At 39.6% G+C, this 19533-nt stretch overlaps 1 protein-coding gene across 2 annotated transcripts in view; it reads right to left on the bottom strand.

The window, feature by feature from the left end:
- Positions 1-2365: 2365 nt before the first annotated feature.
- The window catches only part of LOC112981268 (sodium channel protein type 5 subunit alpha-like), a 164994-nt gene continuing 147826 nt past the window's right edge, over positions 2366-19533 (bottom strand). For both annotated transcript variants that reach the window (XM_064505711.1, XM_064505712.1), the window contains exons 20-25: positions 17525-17806; positions 10117-10170; positions 8652-8793; positions 7823-7923; positions 7064-7334; positions 2366-5341 (exon numbers count right to left, since the gene is read on the bottom strand). In XM_064505711.1, coding sequence (XP_064361781.1) covers positions 4107-5341; positions 7064-7334; positions 7823-7923; positions 8652-8793; positions 10117-10170; positions 17525-17806 — 2085 coding nt within the window. In that variant the 3' untranslated portion in view covers positions 2366-4106. The remainder of the gene's footprint in view (positions 5342-7063; positions 7335-7822; positions 7924-8651; positions 8794-10116; positions 10171-17524; positions 17807-19533) is intronic.

The raw sequence follows: 19533 nt of genomic DNA, 5'->3' as shown, positions 1-19533 counted from the left end.
GCAGTGGGAAGGATGCTACCCTCCCTTTTTCATGCCTATCTTGGCACACTACTAATGTAATAATAACCAAAATGCGAGCCAATATAATTAAACAAGAAATAAAATCATATTAGTATTAAGAAAATCTCTCTCCCTCTCTCTCTCTCTCTCTCTTTTTTTTTTTTTTTACCTCTAGGCAAGATGCCATGTTTCCATCAAAACCCCTCCTCCTCCAGCCAGTTCTACCAGGCAGGATGGGCTGAAATAACAAAGCTGGGCTGCTCCTGTAGATTATACTCTTTGAAGAGAAGCTTTTAGGTCTGCTCCAAATCCAGCTGAAGTATACAGAGGTTCTCCATTGATTTCAACAAGCTTTGACTCCAGCCTTTAATGCCTTGTAGTTAGCCTTACAGTGAGCGATGAACTGGAGTGGATTTCATTGATTAACCTTCTAATAAAAGTTGCCATGCATTGCTCAGACAAAGGTGCTGAACAAGAACCAGAGAAATCACATAAATGCTGGTAAGATAACAGAAAGAATTTGGCACAGGAAATATTTGTTATCCTTATTTATTTAATAAAGAAACATAATAAACTTGACTTTTTCCAGGTACAAATGGCTTAATATGTCCTATGATATTGGCTGATATTTTCCTTGCTCTTTTTGTAGCTTGAGTGATTCTTGTGGTAGCCTTTATTGAACAAATCAACAGAAAGAAATGGTAGCACTCACCATGCTTATAGACAGTGTGGGCCAACTATTGAGTTAATATCTTTAACTAAATCACTGTACTCGGAGGTTGTATCATTGCTAGAGTTGGATCAGTATCTCCATTAATAAAGATCTGCAAGTCAGGTCATTTGAAGTTTTTAAGGGGAGTTCTGCATAGCATACAATTCACTCTTCAGGTCTAAAGAAATGTGCCACAAAACAATAGAAAACCCAATAGAAAACCAACCTTCCATTTACAAAGCTTTCGAAAGTAATTTACAATTCATTTTTAGAAAGTCGCACTGTAAACATCTATAGTTAAGACCCTCTTCTGGATTTTTGTGAATTATGATTTTTTACAGGTTTTGGATAGAAGACAGAACCATTTTTAATTGCATCAGTGCTATAGGGTCTCACAGCAATGACAGTAAAATGTTCAATGCAAGGGTGAAATGACCAATGGAAGAGCTCTTCTGTAATATAATCAGTGACCAGCTAATCTTCCCATTACATCCCATTTATTATTGGGCCTCACTGTTATTAAGAATATCAGCTGAGTATATTAAGAAGACATTTTTTTAATATAAGTTACAAATAGTTAAAATATTTGTAAAACAGTATGATCAACAGAACACAGCTGTGTGCAGGCTGGGTGGGTTTTTTGAGATTTTGACTGTTTTTGTTATATACAAAGAAATCAGATAAGAAATGCTCATTTACTTAGTATTTTTCCTTCCAGTTTTTGTTCTGAAGCATCAAAAGGAAAATAATTTTGCCAGTTGTCAGCCAATAAATGCTTGTTCAGCAAGTAATGCATGTACTATTTCCTAATTAAAAAGTTTCACTATAGGCAGCTTGTTTCTAATGATCAATAAATCCCATTGAGAAGAAAACATTTTAATCAGTAAGTCATGTCCTCTGAGTGTCAGCCACTCTATAAACTCACAAGGTACATATATCATATATGTGTACAGTATATGTGTGTGTGTGTGTGTGTCTATGTGTGTGTGTATAAATATAAAAATCTCCTACTCTTTATGAGTGATATGTACAGAATAATATTACATCATAAATACACAGGGAATCTGTAGAAAGTTTCTCTAACTTGAGAAGCCTTGAGCAGTTTTCTTTTTTTTTTCTTTTTTTTTTTCGGAAGGTGTGGGGAAGAAAGAAAAATGAATGTTTTCACTTTACGGAAAGAAGAGTAGTTCCCTTAAGTTGGAATCTAATTACATACAAGATTTAAAGGCAACAAAATCCCCAGAGGAACAGCCCTATGTTATACACCACAGACATGGGGTTAAAAGGGCAAGAGAACAAGATTATAATAATACTTATATAGTACGGTTCATCCCCTTAGAGCACTTTGCAGTCAGTAAGCCTTACAACACCCCATGAGGTAGGTAAGTATTATTATCCCCATTTTACAGATGGGTAAACTGAGGCACAGTTAGGTTAAATTATTTGCTGCCTAAAAATCACTTAGCAAGAATCAGGAATAGACCCCAGGAATCCTGATGGCAAATCCTCCGAATTAACCAATAAACCACTCTCAAGTGAGTGCCTGAGACACCTCTCAATGAAAGGAGAGAATATATTTACCCATATTTACACAGATACACAGTATGTGTTGTCTTTACATATTTTGATTAGAGGACAGATAATACGGCCATAGATTAAGTTCACTGTAACATGTCACTTTAATTCTTTTTGCCAACCCCATGTGGATTTTGACTCCTTTACAACCTGGGATGTAAATAAAAGTCAATGACAGTACACCTTAAATACATTCTCGATAACTTTGCTTCTCCAGGGTGAAAAGCACAATTACTCTTCCTTAAAGTGCAATGGCTCATTACAGAAATCTCAGGCAAGATTTTCCATGAAGTCCAACCAAACCTAAGTACAATCAGTCCGAAGGTGGAAAAAAAAATACTTGTCTGTAATGACGGACTTGTCTCTATATTCCATAAGTACTTTCTCACATTCTATCAAAGCTGAAAGTTTAACAATAAATAATAATCTATGTTAGCATGTAAAACCTCTAATACTTATCTACAGCCACACGTCAACCTTCCATGCCTTTGTCATATCTTTGGCCTGAAGCTGATGGATACATCAGCTGTAAATATTTCTTTGCCTGCAGGAATGAAGATATTTCTCTTCTCTAGTAGATTCTTATTATTGGTTCCTGTATTTCATGTCCTTCCCAGTTATTCAGCTGTATTATCTGAGAAAACAAAAGAAGGACATTGAGCAGAAAGGATTCAAAACCTCAGGGCTTATGTACAGATCCGGAGGCAATTCCCCTCCCACCCTCTCAATCACACCATCGCAGCCGTTCTGCACGGCCCAATCGGCATTCTCATTATTAGGTTTTTTTTTTTCTTTTGGAGTAATATTGATCCACAGATTTTTCAACAAGGCTGTTTAGCTCAGTGTTCCTGGGGGAAACATAACCTATCCCACTCCCTTAAAAGAAACTTTGCCAGAACAAACGGTGCTTTGGAGCACTACACACAACGTGATGCACTACTTCTATGAGAGTTTGATTGCAGTATTCAAAGCAGATTCTTGAAACATACTAAAAAATTAGTGCTTTTATTAACAGTTTTACAAACAGAATCCATTGCTGTCTAGTTTCCTGAAGGATAGAACAAGCCATTTCTCATATTATTTGACATCGTTTCCTTCTCTCTGTTCTTTTTTTTTTTTTTGTATTCCTGCTGATGAGCAGTTACAAGTCCCAAGAGGGAGGGATTAGTGTAATAAACAATTAAAATGTTGCTAATTTAATAGTTTACTTTGCAACAGCTTTCCTCTTCAAATGATGAGGATCCCGCAAGTTCTTATTACCTTGACTCAGAGTTCATCATGAAGAGTGTAAGGATCATTAATCTCCATGGAAAAAGAGACAATTTCTTTTAAGTAAAAAAATATCAAATATAATAAATTTATGAAAGACCATTCACAACATATACAGTAAGTGTTACATTTTGCTACAGCAGCTGTGATATATTTTTTTTTCTTTTTAGAATGCAAGGTCATACATCGCCATAAGTAAACACACTAATATGAGTAAGACCTTAAATGAATGTATACAGCCAGGCTTTATCTGTGGATAGATATACACTGTGTTTACTGTTTTACAGTCTAGCATATTCATATTCACACCATTGATATAACAGCTATGACCCTGCAAAGATTCTTCCTGTGCATATATAAATATAAATATTGAGCCAAGTCAAAAAGAGCAGGGTCAAAGGTTATATGACTTATTAGACTCCTGTAGTTAAGGGTAAAAACTCCATTGCTTCTTTTGCAACTAATGTTTAATAAGAAGGCTGCTTCAATCGTTGTGTAGTTACAGCATTACATTCTGTAAACAATGTTTTAAAGCATTCTAAACAAACATTTAAACAATTGATTCTTTATCTCTATCCGGTGAGAGCAGACAATCTATAGCCTCATCGCTTCTGCTGCAGTCCGTAACCTTCAGCTGGAGATTATCACTTGTGCCTCTGGTGACGCTGTCATAGGATGGAGGGAAAGAGGTGGAGGACAGAGTTTCTGATTTGTCTATTGGCCTGCCATAATTTTCATTCATCATGAACGCGATGAGACCCTCCTTCTCGGGTGCCTCGTCCTCAAGGATGCTGCTGTCAAAAGTTCTGTGCCGGTACAAGTAGGAAGCCTGCTTCATGGAGCGCCGAAACAAGTGTCTCCTGTAGGCCCGCTGGATGACGATGGCGGAGACCTCTTCCTGCTTCCGTCTGAGAGTGGTTGTAATCGGTTCGTAAGAGATCTTAGATGGATTCGCTGCCATGAACTTTTCTTCCATTTGTATTTTAAGGGCATCCATCTCCCCCGATTCTCCTAGCACCCTTTTTGTAAAAGCAAACAAAATATCCAAGCAATGGATCCTGTCTCCGCTGACCATGGGCAGGTCCATTGCTATGAGCTTAATTTTGTTTGGTTTCGCTATGCGCAAAGGTTCTGACAGTGCATCTGCAAAGTCTGAAAGTGCAGAATACTCAATAAACTGAGTGGCTTCAGGATCAAACTTTTCCCAGATTTCATAGAACATATCAAAATCATCCTCGCTTAGAGGCTCTGTACTTTCCTCAGTGGCTACACTGAAGTTCTCTAAAATAATGGCTATGTACATGTTTACAACAATGAGAAATGATATAATGATATAAGTAACAAAGAATAAAATCCCTACAGCAGGGCTTCCACAGTCTCCCTTCGAACCATTTGCATTTGGAAGGTTTGGGTCGCAATACGGTGGTCCAGTGTTTAAAATAGGATTGAGAAGACCATCCCAGCCAGCTGACGTTGTGATTTGGAAGAGACAGAGCATGCTGTTAGCAAAGGTTTGGAAGTTGAACATATCATCAATCCCGTACTCCTTCTTCACATAGGCAAAGTTAGCCATGCCAAAAATGGCATAAATGAACATGACCAGAAAAAGCAAGAGGCCAATGTTGAACAGAGCAGGTAGGGACATCATTAAGGCAAAAAGGAGAGTTCGAATTCCTTTGGCTCCCCGGATGAGCCTTAGGATCCGGCCGATCCGAGCCAAGCGAATGACTCTGAAGAGTGTAGGAGAGAAAAAATATTTCTGGATGATGTCAGAAAGCACGGTGCCTTGAAAACAAGACAGAAAAAAAAAAGCAACTTAGTAGATGAGAAATAATCACAGATTTCCTTTTAAAGCAGTCGATCAGTGAAAAGTTTCCACACTGGAAGACTCAGGATAAAGACATTGTAATTAGACTTTTTATTCCCATTTAATCCAAGCAAACTTTGTAAGAGTATAAACAGATGTGTCAATGGTAGTGGAAGTTTTATTAAGGGAAAGCCTGTCTTCTGTGAACTAGGAACAAGGGTCAGCTAAGACAGGGCACAAATATCTGCAGCTTTTGGTCACTGAGCAATTTATCTTGACTGGGGCTGGTAAGAATTTCTCTCGTTTGACAACATTTTGTGTGAAAATGTTAGCTGACACCTGTTTTAATGAGCCATCACCAAAACCCAGCAGGTTCCTACTGGAGATCTGCCTGTTATTTATTTGCTTGCTAATTTTTCTGGTTTCCCTGAGAAGCTGGGAGGTAGCTAATGGTCAAGTTTATACCAGCAAGGAAATGGGCTTGTAACCCTGTAGTTCACTTCTCCTACTGCAGAAACAGGGCAGCTTTGTCTGGATTGTCAAGTGGCAACAGTCCCTGGCCTGTGTTGAGCCGTGCCCAGCTCAGGTGTCCACAGCCCTGCCTGGTACAGCTATACCCAGAGCATCCAGCATCGAGGCTCTGAAGAAAGCTGCATTGCAGCAATATTCCCTGGGTGACCCAGATCTCTGAAAGCAGGTGAGCTGGGCTGATCCAGGCACCCTCAAAGCACAGGCTGGTGTCTGGGCACCAGGGAACCCTGGATCTCCTGCACCAGGAGCTCACACACGCCCTGGTCCGCAGGAGGAAGTTTAGAGGAATGGGAGGATCAATCAGTGAAGAGATGGCGCTGTTTTCCTAATGTGACACACTTTCATTCACCCATTCCCATCTTCAAAGTGGAAAATTTTTTTTAAGAGTGGAATTTCAGAGTTTCTTCAGCTCACTGGATCAGCTCTTCCATCCCATCTCCCAGTTGCTACTTTATTTCCAACCTCAACGGCAAACTCAGGGTTTGAGCTTCACGTCTGAGCTGCATTTATGTAGCACCTAACTTATGCTCTCTGGCTGGGGCTGCAGGACAGCAAAGGGCAGTATTTAACAGTATGGAAGACACAATTATGTCTATCTGTTTTCTTCCCTGGAAAGATGAGGATTTGAGTCTCTAGCAACGACAAGGCTGGATACAGCCAGACTCACTGAACCTACCCAAAGCTGCCCTAAAGGGCTATTTCACACTATTGTATGTAAAACTAAATAACAAAATAATAGCAACTATATAAGTCATTTTCATGTGGCTTTATTCCTCTCTCTTGCGCAGTGATGCAGAACGGGGGTTATCTGTATGATGCCAATTCTGGACCACATTTTATGACACTTCTATGAGCCTTTAAATGTACATTGAAATCAATACTATGGCATGATAGGATGATGCCTGTTATTTTCATTGCTGCTATAAGAGTTTTGGCTCTGAACAGATTTGGTTGTCTATTACATCTCATTGTTTGCTTGATCACACAAGTTATTGTTAGCCAGTGTTATACTGCATTATTTAATATTAAAAAAAAAATCCTTAGGATTCAACCCTAAATAGAAAGTGCATTTTATTGCATGGAGCCTTTAACTCTGATTAAATTTCTGTTGGCCTTTTCATCCTTTGAGTTTTGGTGGAAATGCTCCTCTCCCATTCAGATTCACCTACCTACAATAGAGAGAATCACGACGACAAAGTCAAATATGTTCCAGCCATTGGTGAAGTAGTAGTGTCGCAAAGCAAGCATTTTAATGATGCACTCTCCAGTGAAGATGGCAACAAAAAGCATGTTTATTTTGTGGAGGATGTTCACTTTTTCTTGACTTTGGTCATCTGTTTCCACCATCATGGTAATCATGTTAAGGCAGATGAGAATCATGATGGAGACATCAAAGGCTTGTTTTGAGACGACATCAAAAATAAAACCTTGGTATTTGTTCTGGAGGAAAAAAAGAGGATTATTAGTTAGGAAATTTGGACCACACCAAAATCATGGCATCATTCTCTCCTTATTGATCAGGAAGTAGAGAAAATAGGCAATATACTCTTTCTGATTAGAACTTCATAAACATGAAGATGATGATGGATGGTTGGATGATGGAGTTTTCAAACCTATTCACTTCTAACGCTCTTGAAACTACTGGAAAAAGACTTTGGACTGGGGCCACAAACTCATTCGACACAAACACATAGCCACTGCATGACTGCATGTGTAAACTGGACTTTTAGTCAATATTGCAGAACAGTGAGAATTTTGTACCATACAGGTCACTGGACCTGCAAACACCGTGCAAATCAAAGTAGGCAAACATAAAGTGGTTTTCATCTGTTTTTGATTGCCCCTTCTACATCTGGAAGTTGAATTGCATTTATTCTATTAATTATTCACTTATCACACATAGTTCAATCGAATTACACCATTCTTACCAGTGGCCGTGGGATTGGCTTTTGAGGTTTCTTAGATCCCAGTTTTTTCATTGCATTATAATACTTTTTCTGTTCTTCTGTCATAAAAATGTCTTGTCCACCTAAGTATAGGATGAGAACAGAACTGTTACTTTTGATGAAAAAAATCCAACTGCTTGCATCCCAGGTCTAGAGCTGCACACTCTTTTTTCCTTTGTCATTTAGCTTTCATCTAAATATCTAACAAGGGTCTGACAAGGTGCCGTGCTGGAAGCTGCTTATCACATGAAGGTGAAGGGCAGGAGACACAGAGCAGTGCATGCAGTCAAGGAGGAGCGAGAGGCAGTGTCAAATACTGTCTGCACTTGAGATAGGTCCAGGGCGAGAAGGGAAACATAAGAACTTCACTCCTTTGTTTAGAGCCTCTGAAACAGTGAGAAACACAGTTCTCAGGTCAGGCTGCTCCTTCTCTGAGCCCTGGAGGCACACGGGGGAAGGAGGTGACGTGTCGAGGAGAACAGGTTGCACTGCTCTGAAGGACGGTGTCATTTATACACTGGGGACGTCAGGACGGTCTGTGTCTCTGAGGCAGAGCTGCTGCCAGAGATCCTGTCTGCCTGGGGCTGCTTTGCTCTGCTTTCTCCTGGGAGTATAGTCTCCCAGCTAGTATTTTCAGGACACTCATCCTGCGGGGAGATTAGGGGCTGCTACAACTGTGTTTTTGTAAAAGTCATGCAAGATGGTTTCTGTGGCTGTTCTGTTAATCTTGAGGCAAAGCTGCTGCTTATAAATCTCTCCCTTGCTTTGGTCTCTGCAGCAATCACAAGGTGATGTGTAGCATATGCAGTACTTATCTTTTTCTTTTGCTGGTTAAAATTGTCAATAATGACACCTATGAAGAGATTCAGCGTGAAGAAAGACCCAAAGATGATGAAAATCACAAAATACAGGTACATGTATAAATTACATTCCCACTCAGGCTGCTCCTCACACTGCAAAGGTAAAAGGAAAAACATGAAAATGGCACTATCTCTGCACATATCAAAATATTAATGCCATTAACAGAAAGACAGCCATCAGCAACAAATATTAGGAAACAGAAGAAAAATTAATACCCTCCCAGTAGCAGAGTTGATGCTCCGTTTGAAGTTTATTACTGGTGTCTGAAATGCCATGGTCATTGCAGCCACATTTCATAACACTATCACAGCAGTCACACTGCTTCAAAAAGTGCAACTTCAGAACAAATCCAATAAAATGTACTCAGCCTGAACCCAGAAGGGGAAAAAAATCAATCTTCTGATTATCCCTAATCTTGTATAAACTAATGGTACTTCCAATAACAAAAGTATAATTGCAGTATAATTAAATGTTACTGAAAAGCACTGTATTGAAAGTCAATGTATTTGAAAGTACAAACTTATTTCTGTGAAGAGTAGAAATGAACTGTTTGGTGGCTGTATAGCAGTAAATGCCACTTTCTTGATGGAGACTAAGTACATAAATCATTTTGATCATAATATACATATCAGAAAAAACTCTTCCAATTAAGAAATAATATCTGGAAAATCTAGTGAACCAAGAGTTCTGGTGAATTTTGCCAATGTCAGGTTTGTGTGTAGAGCTCTGAGTTTTTAGCAGTTTATCTAGCTCAGATAGAGTCAAGAAAGGAACAAATCATGGACTTTTGAAAAAGCTCAGTGACACCAAAGCAGGCTCTGGCTTTCCAGACCCTCATCTTCTGCTCCAGCTTGTCTCAAGCCAGGGCTGGCAGTTAAACACCAGCCTCCCCCCCAGTCCCAGCAGCCAAGGGCTCCTCCAGTCCCTCTAAGCAGAGCAACTGGTTGCAGAGTGGGACTTGGCTGGAGGTGAAGACATAAGGTGTCTCAGGACATGGGTTACAAGGGACGGAAATTTAAATCCAGCATTTTAAAGAGGTTTCAGTTATCAGATGTTAAACCCATGGAAAATACAAGAGTCAACGGGGAGAGTGGAAGAGGGGACAATTTAGATCTTCAGTAGACTCACTGTCATGCTGCAGGTGCCTCTCTGTGCTGGGCCTTTTGCAGGACAAAATCCTGCGTGCTCACCTCAGTGCATCTTCAGGGGAGTTAGATAAATCAGTGGTACACAATGAGGGCCGCATTTGTTTTAATATGTTAGGGTTGTTAGACCAGTTGCCATAAATGAAGGTCTGCAACTGTCACAAAAAGAGTAATGGGCAACATACATTTGTATTTTTTTGTTGTTAAACATCGTGAATGCTGCAAAAGTCAAGTGAAAAGGAAAGAATTCATTTCATTATAGGGACCTACCTCTCGTGAGTCCACTGCTGCATACATAATTTCCATCCAACCTTTAAAAGTTGCCTGAAAAAAAACCCAAAATACATAATTAAAGATATTTAATAAGTATATCATAAAATGATTGGATCCTTATTTTGTTTGTTTTTTCAATATGATGTTCAGTATGTTCTTCACAGTTAAGGAATAGCTTTTCCTTTAAACCAATATATATCTATGGATTTGCACTCATGTAGACATTTAAAATCATACTGGAATGGTTTTCTCCTGGATTCTCTCCTTCATGTCATTTTCTGATTTTCTGCAATTGTAGGGATAAAACAGAGGCTTTTAAAAGACATTTTCAAAATGAGAAAAAAAAAAAACCATGGCAATTAAACCTTTGGGAGTTGGAGTTTTGGAAAGTGGAGTGTTTTGCCCATAAAAAAATTCAAGTAAATGAGAAATAATGTGTCACCGCTAAAAATGCATGTACTTGGGTGAGTTCGTGAAACAGAACAAAACAAAAGGGTCTGTGCCCTCGCTATTAACGTGTAGCTGGGCTGGGATCAGCGCAGTACCCAGGCAGCAAGCAAGAGGGAAAAACACGGGGCACTCATATAATTGCTGCTGCAGGGAACGTCTCCCGGGAATACGGCTATACAGGGTGCCTCGGACTGCCTCTCTTGCACAAGTCGCACATCAGTGAGATGAATCCTATCACTAACACTCATTCGAACTGATGAGCAGTGACAGAGTTGCAGGGCCTCACTGAAGCTCAGATTCTGTCCTTTTTTAACAACCGAATAAATCAAGACACTGTCAAAACCGGGGAGCCAATCTGGTTTACTTTTCAGATTTTTTTTTTAATCAAGGTATACAATTAAGAAAAAAAAAAAAAAAGGAAAAAAGTATTTAAACAAGGGTCTCCTTAGAAGTCACTGTATCTTACTGGATGCTGCAATGAAAAAGGGTAGTGAGTGCCTAGGAGATAAATGCAGAAGTAACTTTTATTATTCTGTGGCAAGAACATTACTTTCTTCTTTCAATATATGCCTCTCATTAGACATAGTCTGATACCAAACATACACAACATTAATTCTGGCTCTGGCCTAAGTCACATTACCTTTACATTACTCTGTTTTTCATTTGGTTTTTGACCCGTCTTGAGTTACGCTAGATTTAAAATTGGTGTGAGTAGATAATCAGGCATTTTTTCATTAACTGATTTAATCTGATTTACACTTGCATGCACGAAAGACCCACACCCAGCATTTTTTAAAATCCTACAGGCACTTTGGTTGAGTTTTCATTGTGGTGTCTAGGCACACAATCCCGGATAATGCTAATTGGAATTGTGCCAGTGGTTCCCAGGAGAAACCCAGGCATCTGTGTTTAGCTAGGTACATCCAGTGGTTTCAGAAATGTTCCATTATACACTCTCTATTATTAAATTAAATCTTGGAGGTAAGGCTGCCATTCTGCCCTGTTTTCAATGCTGCTGAGCCAAAGGAAAATGTTGAGCAAGAGGTCAACCGTATTTATTTTTCATGAAAGCATATATAAAATAAAGTTTGAAAGGTTGTATTCATTTTCATCTACCGGGTAAGAGAGATTAAGCCCTGAAAATCAGAACCTTTTGGAAAATCTATGCCACAATACAGTGTATAAGAAAACACAAGTGATATGATCAGCACTTTTACTGAAACAAATAATTCTTTAAACCTGCCACACTGATCCGCCTCAACAGTGCTAACAGTTTACTTCTTGCTGTTCTCTTTCTAATCTGATGAAGGGTTGTCCAGTGTCATCATAGCTGCTTGCAGTTTACAGCCCAAACTGCTGTTCAGGAAGGCTGGACTGGATGAAACAAAAAAATCATTTTGCCCATGGCACAAAATAAGATGATCTTAACTTGTACTTTTCTCCTACTTGGGAAAGAAATCTTTTCTCTTGAGTAGATATTTTATCCCTCGACGTGTACCATGGAAGTGAGAGAGTCTACTGCAAGCCACAGTGATTTATAGTGCTAACAGATGATGAAATGATCTGATGAAAATACATATTAAGAGAATGAAGAACAGCGATTATCTGTTTTCCTCAGTTGTCCAGAAATAAGAGAATTAAAAATCCACCAGGCTTCTGGAAAGCTTCCCTAGACATTTCATCTGCAGAGAGTAAAAGTTACAGAGAATGAAAGAAATATAACACTGGGCAAAGAAATTATTTATCTGGAATTAGTAACCACTTACACTCTGGATAAGGAAGTGACAAAATCTTCATGGGAGTGTGTGTGATATTATCCTGCCTGGAAGCTATCCAGAGAAACGCCGTTTTCTACTGAAACTGTCATGTGATGAGATTATCTACTGATAAACTCATCTTGGGATGGGATTACATTTTGTTGTTTGACTGTTGGTCAGAGCTGCAATGCAGTAAATTAGTGAGGAGGAGGATAGGTGGGATGGGACTAACCTCCCTCAAGCCTTTTGTTGTACAACCAAATGGTGCCTTAAAATAAAACAAGGATTTAAAACTGCCTGGGGGGATGTTTTTCTAGAAAAGGACACCAACACTGCAGTAAAAATGGCTGCTTTGGAAGACAGGAATGGTAGTTTCGCATTTCTAAAATGCTTCTTTAAGCATTACTATTGTTTGCCAAAGCTCCCCTAAACTAGGACAGGGGTGCCAGCTGTACAGCCGGACTACACACATTTAAGACGGCTGTGCTAACTCCGTTATCTGCTGGTTCTCTGGTGAATTCTTCAGTCTGTTTGGTTTCATCTTAAGAGCACGTTTATATGGAGCACTCATTTTCTGTTAGCTTTGTGTTACAGTGATTTATGGTGGAGGGTGCTACCGAGCACTTGGCTCACCAAGGCACCCAGACGCCAGCGCCGATGCTGGGCTACGTGGGACACGGCAGGAGGGCACTGTGTCTGCTGTCCTTGAGAGCTGTCGTGCAAATACCGCTTGTGGTGTGGATTCTACTCTCGAGCTAGCAAGTTTTGGACATTATGGAGAAATCTACCCTGACATACCAATACATTTTTTTTTCATAAGAAAACTGATTTTTATCAATTTTTTAGCATCCTCACTGAAAGTAAAATCTATCGTGCGGTTTACAAAAGTGCAAGAGATCATGTAACTCAGTAACTTTAGACACATGTCACTGTCTCATGACCATTTTGTAACTGATTTACGAGCTCAGTCATGACTTCGAATCTGGCTGGAGGGGCTGATTTAACTGTGTAGCTCCTGGCTGTTGTACTGGGCTAGGAGTGCTCCCGTTATCGTCCCCTCCCTTGTCTGGAGCCCCAGAGTGACAAGGAGTTGTAGGACGTTTAGATGTGAGTCTGTTCCAGTCTAGGGAGAACTTTTTCAAGCAAACCAAATGCGGGTAAGAGACCACTTATTTTCCTTTTCAGTCAGCTGCTGCAGTTCCAAGATATCCTGCAAAAATAGTTAGGGGTGATGATAACATGAAGTGAAGGATTCTGTTATGGAAATGGAAAATTCCTACTAGAAATTTTAGATATTTCTTTGGTCAGCCGAAATACAGATTAATGAAACATCGGTGCTGAGATCTGTGAAGCAATTCTGGGAATCTAAAGACAGCATTACTGAGGCCTTAGGTTGTACTAGTAATTACTCCTAATAGATTACAGTGTTAGGAGATTATACCCCCAGAAGAATGAGTCATCCTTCTTGGAAATTAAAAAGTCATGATAATAAAGGTCTTTTTCTCTCCATGAATGAGGCATTTCTCTAGGTTGTGGAGTGAGCAGAGACTACCTGCTATTTCAGTAATCTGTTATGAGGCAGTCCCTTTGTGAACTGTAGGAGCTAGAAGCTCGAATGACCACTTTGCATGAATGTTTTCTCAGACTCACAAGTTCGAAGTGGTATAAGTCAAGGCATCTTCAGAACAACGTGACGGATCCCAGATTAGGTAGGAAAAGGCTAAAAGCTATCTGGGAAAATTTTTACGCAGTTTTCAGCTAAGTTATCAGAAAGTTTGTCTCTGGATGGTAGTGAGTCTAGCAGTCGCTGTAGCAGCGTCTTGTTTCTGTCAAGGATCCTGCAGCTACATGTGGAAGTGAAGACAGAACATTAGGCAGACATTTGTTTTATGCATTTTCAGATGCATTCAGGCATCTAAAGATAATTTTGGAGTTCTTTAAAGAGTGTGCTGCAGCAGGTGAAAATGTCAACACTCAAAATACAAGTCCCTCTTAGAAACTCATATTTTGGATCCCTAAGGATTGTAACCGAAATGCTTATCTCATCATCACTATACACAGTCTCACCATGCACAAAGATACATCAGTATGTTCTTTTAGGAGAGCTGAGCTGTTAAGTGATCCTCCGCAATTCCCATGGTAGTTTGCTCATGAAACGTGACACTGCATGCAGCTGTATTTGGCAAGCAGTCTCTGTAACCAACACTCCTCAACTGGAGTCCAGCAGAAGAGAACCAGATGTTTGGGTCCCTTTTCTGTGGGTATCATCTTAACACTTTCTTGCCTAAGCCTGTCATTAGCAGCAGATATAAGAGCTCCAGGTGTGGGATGACAGTCAAAAGGAATCCCCAAATGGCATCTGGCTCCTTCTCTTGTCCTGCATGTTGGAGGAAGGATCCAGCACCTGTCATAAAAGCTGACAAGGGTTTTAAGACTCCCTCATTTACTGCCATAATCAGTTTGTCCAGCCTGCAGAGAGTCTACATTTATGGCACTTGTACTTCTGCAACTGGAAAATCTGCTTCTCTGCTACCTGTTACAGGATCATAGTTTCTAAAGAAACCCACAGGGTCATCAAGTCCATTTTCAGCTAGAAAGTAGCTATACCACATAGTCCCTCCATGACTGTGCTGAGATCCACCTTACTATTGGTTATGTTTTGGCTGTCCCCAAACTGGCTGTTTTTGACATCCCAGCAGTCCGTAGTCCCACCTGCTGACTGCAGTCAGTATCACCACTACCGAGTGCCCGAGAACCAGTACTGCACAACAGTAGAAAAGACTGCTTCAGGATACACCTTAGGCAATGCCAATTTACAAAAAATTGCAGATTTTCAGGAATATGGAGCTTGGGTCTTATAAAAGGAAAGGTGAAAGAAAAAATGCTCTCTTTCTTAGCAGGAATCACAAACTCAGGCCTGTCCTCTTTTAGGTGATGAAGAGATCTTTGAAGTGGAAACAGCAGAGGAATGCAGGAGCTGGAATTTCAGTGCACATCTGGTGGAAGACAGGTCAGGTCTGAGTTGGTTATTTTTACCCGGCTCAGAGGTCCCAGCAGCTTGACCAGAAGAGAAAGTCTGAACAAGTCTCCTTGACTTCTGGGTTCTTTAAAAAAGATTGTTAGGTATATTTTCTGATGTTTTTTTCTCACCAAACAAACTAGGCGTCTGTTATGAAGTCACAGAGGAGATAAGAAGCTTCAGATGAGGCACAGTATTTTAAACCTGGAAATTTTTGCTCGGCTATATTGGATGTTTAAGTAAAAGACAAAGAAAGCACTCTACCGAATGGAAAATCTAATTAAAACCATTCAAAGTGAATTAATCTACCCTGCATGAGTGAACTGAATATCATAATTACATGCAAAAGAAAAAAGCTCTTGCTCTCAGTTCAGCTTTAGGACATAGAAAGAACCAGACGTGGTTGTGCCCATTCTAATCCTTCTGCTTTCTAGAAGGTGTGAAGGCAAAGACTCGATGGACAATGGTCAAAAGATCTCAGGCTCAAGTGTGTGTGCACTAAGAACAGAATATATAATATATATTATAAACAGAATATATAAGGATGAGGACTTCTACAAGAAAGGAAAGCTTTCATTTCATGCCCTCTCTTCTGTGATAGAGAAAAAACAGCATCTATGGAAGAGCAAGTAGGGGACATGGGTGGGACCCTACAGCATTGCAAACGGCAGCACATGCCTGTGTGTCACAACTGAATCAAGCACCCAGTGTGCAAATTTTTATCCCAGAAGGGATGAATGCTATCACAGAGCCTTCACCTCCCTGTCCATGCACGTAGTAAGGGATTTGTCTCACTCTCTACATAAAATGCAACACAACAAACATTCCAGGCGCTTATCCAGTCCTTGCCACCACTAGGTTTCAAAGCAAAGTAAGAACAACAGGAATTAAGTATCATTATCACCGTTTTACATGAGGGCCCCGTGGAATGGGAACGAGAAGCAATTTGCCTAAAGTCACTCAGCGGCAGAGTGGCAGAGTCTGGAAGGGAAGGCAGAGTCTCCTGTGGCTCTGTCTATCAGGCTGCGCTGCCTCACAACACAGTAAATCTCAGTGTATGCAATCCGTTTATCCATGTTTTACATTTGCTGCTGAAAAAAGCCATAAAAATGGCTTACTTCTGTCTTTATAGATCAAATATTGCAATTATCTTTGAACCACAACAGTCCCCTCTCTAATATGCTCACTCTTCTTTACCAGAAAGAGCAGACGGTATGGAGGTGAAATACAGCAATCTGATCACCACTGTGTGTCATGGTTTTGTTCAAGCAGGCTAGGCTTACAGTATAAATAGGGCCTTAACCTAAAAGTCATTTATTGTATGATAGGAAATAAGAAGTTAAACTTCTTCATTTTCCAGGTCAATTTTGAAAATCTGTATCTCACTTAAGTAATTTTTGTTTGACTTTCTCCTGAAATAAATAAGAAAGGAATACATATTGATTGCTAGACTGCTGGATGCATACACTGTGCATACACCAGAGCGATATGCACAAATATATATATATTTTTTGGAACAGATCCACAGCCTTAAGTTAACACTGAGGGAGATTAACTTTCTAATTTTTTTTTTAAACTGAATTATGTGGCACTGCCTTGAAAAGCTAGTTTACCAGGAGCTGTTGCTATGAATTTTTATAGAGGGTGCCTTGCAGGGTGCGTTATGCATGTATTATTTATGCCTAAAAGCCAGTAACTTCAAATGAGTAACTGTAGGCACTGCAACTTCATTTTTTCAGTAGGGGAATAATGAAGGCCCAGGTGGTTCAGGAAGGCCAGTACACTCTGTCTGCGTGAACAGTCCTTCCTGGACCCTAAATTATTGTTTCAGCATCTCAACTTTGCTCTGGATTACAACATCTACAAAACGGTCTTTATCACCTCGGTAGTTCAATCACCTCCTATCATATTAGTGATGCAGCAGAAACTCTTAATAAAACCAAGGATCTGCCATAAATATCTCTAGGACAGATTAATGTGCCAAATATGAACCATGTGCACTTCATGAAAGGCATATCCCTGGGGACAAGGCTGAAAAAAGCCCAGCAAAGTGTAGAGGTTCACTTGATCCTATAAGGTGACGATTTCGATGGGAGAAAGCAGCATTTGCCCATTAGAAGTTTAAACCACCAGATATCTATCTAATAAGACATGTTTCTGGGGGGGGGGTCATACTTACCACTTGTAGCAGAGCCAGGTACCCAGCACCAACGTTATCAAAGTTAACTTTAACTTTTGTCCAGTAAAATGTGCCGGACACGTTATAGAGTATGCAGTCACTCATGTTGTTAATAATTTTGGAATCTAAAGGCATATCTCCTTCTGTCTTATTAATACACTTCCCAAACTTTCCAGCAAACAGGTTCACTCCCATGATGCTGAAGATCAGCCAGAAGATGAGGCAGACAAGCAGGACATTCATGATGGAAGGGATGGCTCCCACTAGGGCATTGACCACCACCTTTGGTGAAATGGGAGAGAAGAAACAGAATTATTGTTGGCACTTACATAGGCGCTTTTCTGACAAGTTGTTGTGCACCCTCAGTTAACTAGGCTGAACCCTCACAAAGTGTCAGATGAATAAGTACTAACATTACCTAAGGAGCTGGACCACTGTTCAAGGCTTCATGCATAATATATACTTTTTTCTTTTTGCAACTAAGGATCTAATCTGCTGGCATCTCACTCATGGGAGCATGATTTTCTGGGCAGAATCTTTCTTTTAATTCAGGAGCAATCTACCATGATCATCACTTCTCAAATCCTACTGGATAACACACTTCAATCAGACCAACTCAAATAATCATGTAATTAATTGGAAGTTACTGTTGCTCATCAAAGTGTCTCAAAAAAGACCAGAAAAGATTTCTGAAATCTTTCACTGAACTCAGGGCTCCATAGTCCTTGGAACGTGAGCTCTAGCTATGGAAAGGTTTGCTTATTTACGTAATAAATAATTGAGAGATGCCATATGAAACCAAGCTCCCCTGTCTGTTCAGTATGAATGGTTAAAACAGCCAAATCATTCTAATTTAACAATATATATATTATTTTTTGCTATGAAATGCCGTAAAGTTCCAACATGCCACCCCAGGCAGGGCTGTATTGCTTGTACAAATCCCTATGTAAAATCACACATAAAAATGAAATGGGAAAGGAGCTTTTACAGTCTAGGCATGATGACATTGGCAAAGGGTACAATTCTGAAGTCGTGCAAAAGAAATAAATGACAAGTCCTCTACTCCTCTCAGTTTTGAACACAGTAATATGCAGTATAATGCCAGTTCATCAACCAGGCAACATGCACATTATTTACTGTTTTAAACCTGAAGACCCTTATGCATGCCAAACATTATATTAAAGACATTTTTTGGGGGAAGAACAGAGTACTTCCTATGTCAGTGTTTTATCAGGTTTTTCCATATTCACAGCCATTGCATGGCCCATGCAAAGCCACCTGACAGCCTTTCTGCAGGCAAGAGCCCACAATATGAATTTGTCCCTTTCTCTATCTAATGCTTTTGAGATTAAAATCTGGTAGGCAGACATGAAGCTCTTACTCTTCTCTATCTACATCCCCGAAACGGAGACAAAGTGATATTGATCCATAAAAATTAAATTTTATTCAATTGTGAATCTGATTATGGAAAATGTCAGTCCTTGTTTTCTCTCATATTAATGTCCAATTTTCTGACAAGCCAATAATGTAATATTCGTTTCACCACCATTTTTGTATTGCTGAGGAAGAAAAAACCCCAAAAGAGTAAAATGGTTTTCATGCATTTATAGCAGTAGCTTCTTCTACAATATATAATACAAAATTATGTAAATCTTTCAAAACCCAGATTTATATTTTGTGCATTTATGAATGAAGCTAATTTTCATACAGGAAAAGCTGCTTGACCATTTTTTTTTCCTAGATAGGCGTATTACTGATGACTTTTCAAAAATCTTTTTTGCTGGTTTTATTTTTCAGTTGTGGATTTTTTTCATTCCTAACTTCAGCATTTTAAGATAACATTTACTTTGCTAACCAAAATGCTAAATACTTTCCAAAGCAAAGGCTCATTTGGATGTTTCCTCAGCCCCTGGCTTGATAGCTTTCATTTGCTTTTATGCAGGATAAGGTTTTTGTTCAATTTTGTTCAATAATGTTACATATGCTCCTGAATCCACCCTCCCATCCTG

The sequence above is a fragment of the Dromaius novaehollandiae genome, chromosome 2 (genome assembly GCF_036370855.1).
Source record: "Dromaius novaehollandiae isolate bDroNov1 chromosome 2, bDroNov1.hap1, whole genome shotgun sequence".
NCBI lineage: Eukaryota > Metazoa > Chordata > Aves > Casuariiformes > Dromaiidae > Dromaius > Dromaius novaehollandiae.
Note: the sequence above shows the minus strand (reverse complement) of the source record. Positions and strands in the feature narration are given on the sequence as shown.